This window comes from Solanum pennellii, chromosome 4, assembly GCF_001406875.1.
Source record: "Solanum pennellii chromosome 4, SPENNV200".
Lineage (NCBI taxonomy): Eukaryota > Viridiplantae > Streptophyta > Magnoliopsida > Solanales > Solanaceae > Solanum > Solanum pennellii.
The window spans coordinates 73,850,274-73,859,728 of record NC_028640.1 but is presented as its reverse complement, the minus strand read 5'-3'; the positions used below and the strand labels follow the sequence as shown (position 1 = coordinate 73,859,728).

At 34.4% G+C, this 9,455-nt stretch overlaps 2 protein-coding genes across 4 annotated transcripts; both read right to left on the bottom strand.

The window, feature by feature from the left end:
• Positions 1 to 323: 323 nt before the first annotated feature.
• On the bottom strand, positions 324 to 5,373 carry LOC107015700 (NAC domain-containing protein 55-like). Of its 3 annotated transcripts, none has more exons than XM_015216052.2 (5): positions 4,885 to 5,373; positions 3,781 to 4,044; positions 1,028 to 3,252; positions 854 to 938; positions 324 to 749 (listed from the first exon to the last, which is right to left on the bottom strand). In XM_015216052.2, the coding sequence occupies exons 1-3, from the start codon at positions 5,311 to 5,313 to the stop codon at positions 3,127 to 3,129; spliced, it is 819 nt and encodes a 272-aa protein (XP_015071538.1). In that variant the 5' UTR covers positions 5,314 to 5,373; the 3' UTR covers positions 324 to 749; positions 854 to 938; positions 1,028 to 3,126. The 3 variants fall into 3 exon arrangements, with proteins under 3 accessions (XP_015071538.1, XP_015071539.1, XP_015071537.1); XM_015216053.2 differs by having other exon boundaries at positions 324 to 938; positions 1,028 to 1,668; positions 1,767 to 3,252; XM_015216051.2 differs by having other exon boundaries at positions 324 to 938.
• A 791-nt stretch (positions 5,374 to 6,164) lies between these two features.
• On the bottom strand, positions 6,165 to 7,739 carry LOC107016327 (uncharacterized acetyltransferase At3g50280). The gene has a single exon (XM_015216816.2). The coding sequence runs from the start codon at positions 7,621 to 7,623 to the stop codon at positions 6,277 to 6,279; it is 1,347 nt and encodes a 448-aa protein (XP_015072302.1). The 5' UTR covers positions 7,624 to 7,739; the 3' UTR covers positions 6,165 to 6,276.
• Positions 7,740 to 9,455: the final 1,716 nt, after the last annotated feature.

Sequence of the window (9,455 nt, the reverse complement as noted above, 5' to 3'; positions counted from 1 at the left end):
AAGAAAACACCATTATTGAGTGTATATATATACATAATAAGGCTGCATGCTTAAAGCATACTCTGGGAAAAGTAGAGGCATGCATCAATAGATTCAAGACTTAAATGCAAAGTCATCTTGAGGAAGGACAAAACAACCAAGAGATCCTCAAAAAGGCTTAGTTGATTGACTACCTGAACTTCTGTCTTGTTGGCGATGAGGTTCTAGTCCCCACTTAGTAATCCCCTCCCCATTTTCTTATATCTTTGCAAGGGAAAAAACTATAGCCTCTTACAAACTACCCAAAAGCATGGCTGAAGCTTTGAGGGAGATATATATATATATTTTTTACAGAAAACAAAGATACACGATGACCACCTCTATCTTTTGAATGATTGGATACTCAAGGGCGAAAGATGAGTATGACCAAGCATCTTCAACTGTAGGATTTCACGAGTGTTACTTCCAATCATTTTATGTTATTGAGAACAGGAAAAAACCATCCAAAGTAATACCACTAGTTCTTCTGCATTCATATTTTGTAGTGTTAATATAGTACAACAACAGTTTCAAGCTTCATGAACTACTGTTAGTGCATATGTAAAGACCCTAAAGAACATATAGTACACATACCAAACTACTTGATGTAAAAGAGAATCATCAGATTCTCATTACGCTACTGTCTTGTACAAGGATTTGCGAAAAAACAGACTTATCTGGAACTGGACCGTGAAGTTTTACATTCTTTACAAGCTACTACGAAAGCACACCTGCTAGAAATGAAAGACGTGAAGCATAAGAAGGTGATGTAGAGATTTTATCTTACACCTCAAAGTTCTTCAAAACGTACACCTCAAAGTTCACCAAAACGTACCAATAACCTTAACTAAGCTGAACATCCATCTACTCTTCACTATATCACCAAGGTTATCGTCTATCAAGAAGCCAAAATTGTCGGTCTGCAGCACAAATCAAATAGGAATGAATGCTTTCTTCCCCATTGACAAGTCCATTAAAAAAAATTTTAAACACAATAATGTTAAAGTACCTTGAAAGCAAGAGAATTGGTCTCCTGGCATTTTTCCCGACGATGGCATTCATGCTATAGCGTGTGCACACCTCAACTATTCCACTGGACACCTGCTATCCCACCATCAATGGTGTCCTGACATATTTGTCACCCTCATAACTGACATTGTCACATCCTATCGTCTTTCGAGCAACTTGTTAACTCTTCACTATCCAACTTGCTTGGTATTATTACATACTTCTTTCTGTTGTTTGCTGCGGTTAACTTCTCATTGAATACAAGATATCCATCCATGTTACCTTGTGAGTACACAAAGGGTGGTGGCTGCGGGTTTCCTTCATCATAAAAAAACCGTATCCACATCCACGTTATTGCTATAGCTGTTGTTGCTTTTGTTGTTTTACTCTTTCACCATACAAGATATCAAATTTTATTGCTATAGCTGTTGTTGGTTTCGTGTGAACTCTTCCCATTTCTTTAAGTGATTCAACTCAAACCCTTTAACAAGACATCCACCCAATTGTACAAGTTTAATCCGAACTTTACTCACCCGATCTTTTACCTTGAACTGATTGTGAGCAATCATGACACTGTATGAAGTGACCTCATAGCTTGATAACAGCTAGGATACAGGACTCGCCCAGTCTAATTCTCTTGAACTGAATTTCAGCAATCATGACACTGTATTAAGTGATTGAACTCTCACCCATATACAATAAATCCATCCATGTAATTGTAAACTATGGACTTCACTAACCTGATCTATTATCCAGAGCTGATTTTCCGCAAGCATGACACGGTAAAAAATGACCTCATAATTTGGTAACTGTTGAGATATCAATCCATAACCATGTATTGCTAGCCATTGCTCAGTGCTCACCCAGTTTAATTGTCTTGGCTGATTTTAGGATCATAACACTGTACAAAGTGGTTTAATCTTAAAGCCACTATACAAGTTATCCATCCAGGTAAATGTTCCCAGAAAAATATGTTCACATTACTCACTCCATCTATTATCGTGAGCTGATCTTCAACAATCATGAAACTGTATAAAGTGACCTCGAAATTTGATAACTGATAAGAAGACCATCCAGGCAAAGCTATAATGCGATGCATTATTCACAGAGACTAATACTATTGAGCTGATATCCATCAATCATGACAGTGTATAAGGTTGACTTAACTCTTCACTCGTATAAAACAAATTGTATGATTGTAAAATGCGAGCCTCATTTTCACCCCATCAACTCTCTTGAGATGATTTTCAGATATCAAATCATTGTATACAACTATACATGACCTTAAAATTTGATAACTGTCCAGATATTCATCCAGACAACAGCATAATCTAAGCCATTAGTCACCTGATGTAATCCTCTTAAGCTCATTTTCAACAATAATTGTCGCTGTAGGAGGTGATCTCACAATTTGATAACTTCACTCTTTTTATGACCTCTTTAAGACGTAACTTTCTAATATTCTGAAAATTGACATGAATACCATTTTTGTCGCCTTCACTGATATAATCCAGTATGAAGTTCATGCTAGTAATTTCCAAACATAACTTGCTTGGGATTGTTATTGACTGGTAGTTGCTTGAGATTCTAGTTGATTGTACTTGCTTGTGATTCTTATCGACGGTACTTGATTGACTGGTAGTTGCTTGAGATTCTAGTTGATTGTACTTGCTTGTGATTCTTATCGACGGTACTTGATTGACTGGTAGTTGCTTGAGATTCTAGTTGATTGTACTTGCTTGTGATTCTTATCGACGGTACTTGATTGACTGGTAGTTGCTTGAGATTCTAGTTGATTGTACTTGCTTGTGATTCTTATCGACGGTACTTGATTGACTGGTAGTTGCTTGAGATTCTAGTTGATTGTACTTGCTTGTGATTCTTATCGACGGTACTTGATTGACTGGTAGTTGCTTGAGATTCTAGTTGATTGTACTTGCTTGTGATTCTTATCGACGGTACTTGATTGACTGGTAGTTGCTTGAGATTCTAGTTGATTGTACTTGCTTGTGATTCTTATCGACGGTACTTGCTTGAGATTGTTACGGATGGTACTAGCTTGGAATTGTAGTTGGACTTTAGGGATTGTTGTTGCTTCCTTTAGTGAATGCCCGGTAGCGGGCATAGAAGGTCATCCAACTCAATAAAATCTCCTTCTAAAATGGCAACCAGTTCCTGAGCAGAATAATCATTGAGAACTGGAGGTCCGTCGCTCTCAAGACAAATCTGTAGCATGAACCAATAACTCATATTAATGATGCCCATTTATATCAACGCAAAAAAGGAAACATCATGACTTACTCTAACAAACTAACATGATTAAGTTTGAAGGATAAATGAGAAGTGTTTCAATTAGCTAATATACCAGGCACACATAAGGTATACTCTTAGTTCTTAAGCCTAAATTACTAAATGCACAATAGAAACAGTAGAGCTCAGATTCCACTTGTAGAGCAACAACAGATACGGAAAGCAGAAAAAATTACCTTCATTGATTTCACTCCAGCCTCAACTTCTCTAAGAGGTCTCTCATATTGAGATGTCAAGAAAACGACTAGGTAAATTCTAAAGATAAATGCATATCTTGTGCATGTCAAACATTTGATGAGCATATGTATAAGTCAATGACGATGCAAAACAGGAAACAACAAACAAGTGAAGCAAATTCAGCATAAAAGCTTGGGATTATGATCGAAGAAAAAGATAACTAAGCACCTTTAAAGAGTAATACATAAAGCTTTTTTAGTGATATACCTGCTTAGCAACATTTTCTGCAACAACTTGACCATTTAAGTCGGGAACTAACCCACTAGGTAGCTTTGAGACATCATTCTCCTGGTCAATCATGTTTTCGTCATGCATTTTAGAGCCAGTAACCGGTGCAGCTGATCCATCAAATTGAATACCTATATGGCGTACTGTCGAAACAATTTCTTCACCGTTGGAACTAAATACATGCCCTGACAAGTTATTTCCATGATGAGATTTGATGAAAACTCGGCATAGAACAAAAGATGCCTGCACACAAGCAAAAGAATGAGACATGTTACACGTAGCAAATTTATGATATGCAACAAGACAAAGCCACCTTAAACAGAACCACATGATATTTTTTATGACTAATTTCAGAAATATTTATGTAAAATTCTTATTATGTGCATTACGCACAACCAAAGACTAAAGGCAGAGTGAGATAGGAGGTCTACAAACATATAAAGTAGAATTATGGTCACACTCAGATTGTAATGCTTTTTGATAATCTTAATTACCATCAAGACTTCAGAACAATAACACAAACCCAAAAGATAAAGCTAACTAACTACTGACAAACAGTGATCTGTTTCAGCAATAACAAATCAAATCAAACAAAAGCATAGGCATTAAATCCAAAAATCAACAACAAGATCCCTAGATGTCCTTATACTATATAGTGCCTAGTTGGAGAATCATATGACACATGTTTAACTGACCCGACTCCAACTCTGTTTTCTATTGGACTGCAGGGGACATTGGGATACCTAACAAAGTTTCTCTTTACCATAACTAATAATGGGCAACAATATACCTAGAGTACAAACACATCCTCAATACAAAACTAATTCTATAATCTATATAGTATAATCAGAGTGGTACTTAGATATCATCAAATCATATTAGCATATCAATGGAAGTACGAACATGCACAGTACTCCAAGAAGGGAAACAACCAACCACTTCCTGATGTCAGTTTGAACATAATTAAACCAAAAGGCAAGCCTTTGACAGTGTATTCAAGTAAAAGACTAATAACATTGCGAATTAAGAAAAACTCAAAATATTTACTGATGTACGTAAGGAAGATTGTATAGCAGAATGTACCATAGGATGACCAGTTAAGGCGTACTCATACATCAACCAATCAGTCTTAGTACAATCCCCCAAATAAAAATCAAAACTTTTACGCGTACCCACCACAATTTTCCCTGCACCCGCACCCACCACATCCCTAACTCTACCCCTCTTCTTCCAATAACCACCACCAGCTCTCCTCCTCCCTCCCTTCAAAACCCTAGCCACAAAACAAAACCAGTGCCTCTTCCGTCCACCACGACCGTACCGGAAACAGGCGGAATCCGGCAAATTAAATGGATCAAAATTGTAGAGATCAATTTCTCGAATTAGGTCAAATCCAACGCCATTCCGGTGATCGGCGCCGTTCTTTGAAGATAAATAGTAGCTGATTAGTTGTTGATCGGAAGGGTAAAATTGGGTACCGGGAGGAAGCGAAAACGACGCCGTATCTCCCATAATGGGAGGGAGTAAAGTTTAATTGAGAGAGTGCTGAAGTAGCAGGAGACAGAGAGCTCCGATATAAAAGGGGATTTTATATGGACCCGACAAATAGAGAAGCGTGGCCAAGAAGTTTCTTCATAATTCAACTTACTATTCTCACGTGCTTTAGTCCTAGATTTTCCGTCTCAATTTATATGATATAATTTAAATTTGAAATAGTAATAATGAAATATCAAGTGAAATTATATTATTACAGTTGAATATTGAGAGTTAAATACCAAATTTTCATCACGATTTATTTTTTATGCTTTTAAAATGATTTTAATTATTGATTTTGTGACTTGTGATTTTTTTAATATAGTTTCTAAATATGTAAATAACTTTTCAAAAACTGTAAGACTATATGTCTGATTTCACAATTAAATAAAGATATTTAATTTTCGAAATTCAAATTAGTATATCATATAAATCGAGACGTATCGAGTATAGAGTTTTTCTTTGTCTAGACTCAAACTCAAATTAGTTATAAACTGACAATGGATTATGGTGGAGTGTATGAAATCTCTTCCTACTTAATCATACAGATCTCGAGTTTGATTCCTTAGCCCAAAAATAAATCCGGCAATATAAAAAATTTTCTATAGACGAGCTTTGTGATAGTAAATACTTGTTTTATTTTTAATCAAAAATCTTAAATTCAAGATTGATTATTTCTCATTTTCTTAGTAGGATTTACAATAACATATCCGATGAAATCTTATTAAGTGGGGTATGAGGAGAGTAAAGTGTATCACTTCGTCGTGAAGCTAGAGAAATTATTCCCAAAGACGTTCGGCTCAATTGTATCAAAATCAAAGTCGAGGAAAAAGAAGAATCAACGTTCTTTTTATTTCATATATCTTGAGCAAATCAAACACTTGTCAAACTTACCAAACATTAACCATACATAAATTATGAAATAACAAAAATTTTCCTAAATTAACTTGACAAACTATCCATGAACTCCTTATCAGTTTCAAGAGAAGCCATGAAGTCTGGTAAAAGGCATACTTCCAAATCCATACTACCATCACCTTCAATCCCTTCATACAAACTAACTTTCCCATCAAACTTATGTGCATATCCACTTCTTAGTGCCACTCCTTTTCCCAATCCAAATTCATTACCATACATATCAAATCTTGGAGAACTTCCCATCATAATGCTACTAGGATCAAAAAATCCCAACTGATAAATCATACCACTCTCCAATTTTTCGACCCATTCGCGAATATCTTTGTTCTTATGGTTCACCACAGCTTCATGCATTTCCCAAGCTGCCCAACCAAGGCTGTTCTCAAGAAGTTTTCCCACTGAGGCAATTCCTCGAACAGTTTGTATGCAATTACCAAAATAATTTTCTGGCAATGGAGGGTCCAATCTTGCTCTGTTATTAATCGCCATTCTGCAACTTGTTATATGATCAGCTGGGAATTTTCGAACCCTTGTTATGCATCTCCACATATGAGCTGACAAAGCTTGTAAAGACGAAATCTTTGAGGTATGACATTCTTCATTTGCTTTAGCTTTGAGTTTCTTTAAACACTCTGATGAAAAATGGAAAAATCTTTCTCTTAGAATTGGGGATTCGTGTCTACAAATGAATTGATCATGGTGAGTATAAGGAAGACTAATAACTGGACCATGTCCTTCTGGGAACCAATGGTTAAAATTCGGCGATTTAGAAATGGGGATGATCTGTTTTTGTCCATTATTGGCTTTGAAAACTTGTGAGAAAGAGTTAAAGAAATGCCAAAAGGAAGAACCATCAGCTAATACATGGTTCATTGATAAACCAATGAAAACCCCATCAATTAATTCTGTTAATTGAACAGTTAACAAAGACAAATCATGTCCATCATGGTTAATAGCTCTATCATGATCGAAAAACGATTGAACAACTAAAGGCACATCTTTTGGTGAAAGTATATCAGAGACAGTTAAATCAAGATTAGCATGGATAAATCTTGCACCAGGGGTATCAACACAGTCGATAAAGACAGTGTAAAGAGGGGGATTTTCTTGTTTAAGTGTTTTAAAACGACCAGCTAATGGGTAAAAATGAACAAGGGTGATTGAGAGTGAATCTTTAAGGTTTTGCAATAGAGGATCACGTTGAAATGATGGTGGTTTAGTGAAAAGTAGACCTTTTTGGATATATTGAACTGAAAGCATGGCTAAATCCCATGATGATAGATAAACAGGTTTTTTAGCTTCTTCTGAAGTGTAAAGTGGCTTGATGAAACAATCTGATATGTGTTGAACAGTAGGTGATGAAGAAGCCATTTTTTTGTTTTGTTTTTGTTTTTGTTCTTGTTATTGTTTAGTTTGAAGATTGGGTTTTTATATTGAACATTTATGATTAGTCCAAATTCTACCTACACCCTCACCAAACCTGTCCAAGTGGGGCTTAAAGTAGAAGTTATTTTGGGGAATTATAAAATGGTTTGAGATAAAATATTAGGATGAGAAAAACAGAAATGGTATCTTATACTATGATAGGTTTATAATGCTTCCTTTAATTAAACATGAACTATGAAAACAAAAAAAGAAAAAAGACTTATATTGGGGGTGCAACTTTTGTTAATTATGAATTATTTTTGGAGTTTGGTATAATTTTTTGAGGTTGGTAGAATCTAATATTTAATTGTGTAGATCAAGGTTGGTGGAAGCCAACTTTTAATATGGATTATTATCGATAAGAAAAGATATTTCGAGTGTAAATAATCTTTTTTTAAACCCCCTCGGAGTTTTCATCGCTTTCATCACTATTGCTCTCTTGGTGACTTAAATTGATAATCTTTGAGTTGAAAGTGAGGGGTGCTTACCATTCCAACTCCCTCTCGTTTGAGTGAGATTATCAACTTTCAAGAAAAAATTTACCCGCATCAAGTATTTACACCAAAATCTATTATTATATAATTTAATAAAATAAAACACATGTTAATTAATTAAGATTGAGTAAAATAAACTATTTAAACACGTGATTGTGCATATATTGAATTGAATTGCCATATATGAGTTTCACCCCAATTTCCAATCACAGACTAATTTTATTTTAGCAAAAATAAGAAAGTCAATGAACAAATGGTTTTGAATACTTTCGTTTTTTTCTCTAGTCACTATATTTGACTAATTACTTTAAAACAACAGAAAATTCAAAGGTTGCACTTCCTCAGAAGTTGCGATGTATGTTACATTACCATACTTTTCCTCGGTGATTTAAATTTTATGAATTTAATTTTTTAAAACTCTTAATATCAAATTAATTATGTATTTTAAATTATAAATTTATACATAGTATTATCATAATTTAAATAAATCTTTGCGCATATATATATATATATATATATATATATTATTATATTATATTATATTATATTTTGCATCAAAAGTTGTGGTTTTAATTGGACTGATAACACGAACGTGGTACATCCACCCATGTTTTTCAATACAAAATCATACTAATAAAAATACTTGCGGAACAAGTGTAAGATTTCACCAACTTCTTAAACATTAAGACAAATAATCTTTCATATCAGATTGAATGGCATCATAAACGTAATAAAATAATTTTTTATTAGCTAGTGTAGAGTTAGGGAAATCAAGCTAAAACCTATTCTAATGAATTTGTTGGAACGAAGTAGTACATTATACATCTGTTCATTAATAACTGAGGAGTTCGATCCCCTTATATACAATGAAGAGAAAAAAATTGATTCAACAAGATATGTTTGAGCGCCAAGAGTTCGCTCATTTTCTCTTAAAGCTAGGCTCAAAGAAAATGTATATATAGGCTTATTAGAATAAAATACCTTTTAGTGAGAAAATTGAAAAAGACCAAGGGTGTGTTTGGTATGGAGGAAAATGTTTTCCATGGAAAATGTTTTCCTAGAAAATGTTTTCCTGGAAAACAAGTAGATTTTGGACTTATTTTCTCATGTTTGGTTGGTGAGTACAAAATATTTTCCGGAAATGATTTTGTGTTTGATTTATTAATGAAATTTGTTGTTGAGAGACATCTTTTATTTTTACTTAAGTAAAAAATAATTTATGACATTGAAAATATTTTTTAAAATCAAAATTATTATTATTTTGGGGTGGTGGTGGGGGTGGTG

Bases quoted from the DNA above. Each gene is read 5' to 3' on its own strand.
- LOC107015700 (XM_015216051.2), bottom strand. From the start codon at position 5,313: ATGGGAGATACGGCGTCGTTTTCGCTTCCTCCCGGTACCCAATTTTAC. The intron at 4,045-4,884 runs GTACATTCTGCT...GCTTGTGTGCAG, and splicing joins CCTTAACTGGTCATCCTATG to GCATCTTTTGTTCTATGCCG. The intron at 3,253-3,780 runs GTATATCACTAA...TTCATGCTACAG, and splicing joins CAGAAAATGTTGCTAAGCAG to ATTTGTCTTGAGAGCGACGG.
- LOC107016327 (XM_015216816.2), bottom strand. From the start codon at position 7,623: ATGGCTTCTTCATCACCTACTGTTCAACACATATCAGATTGTTTCATC.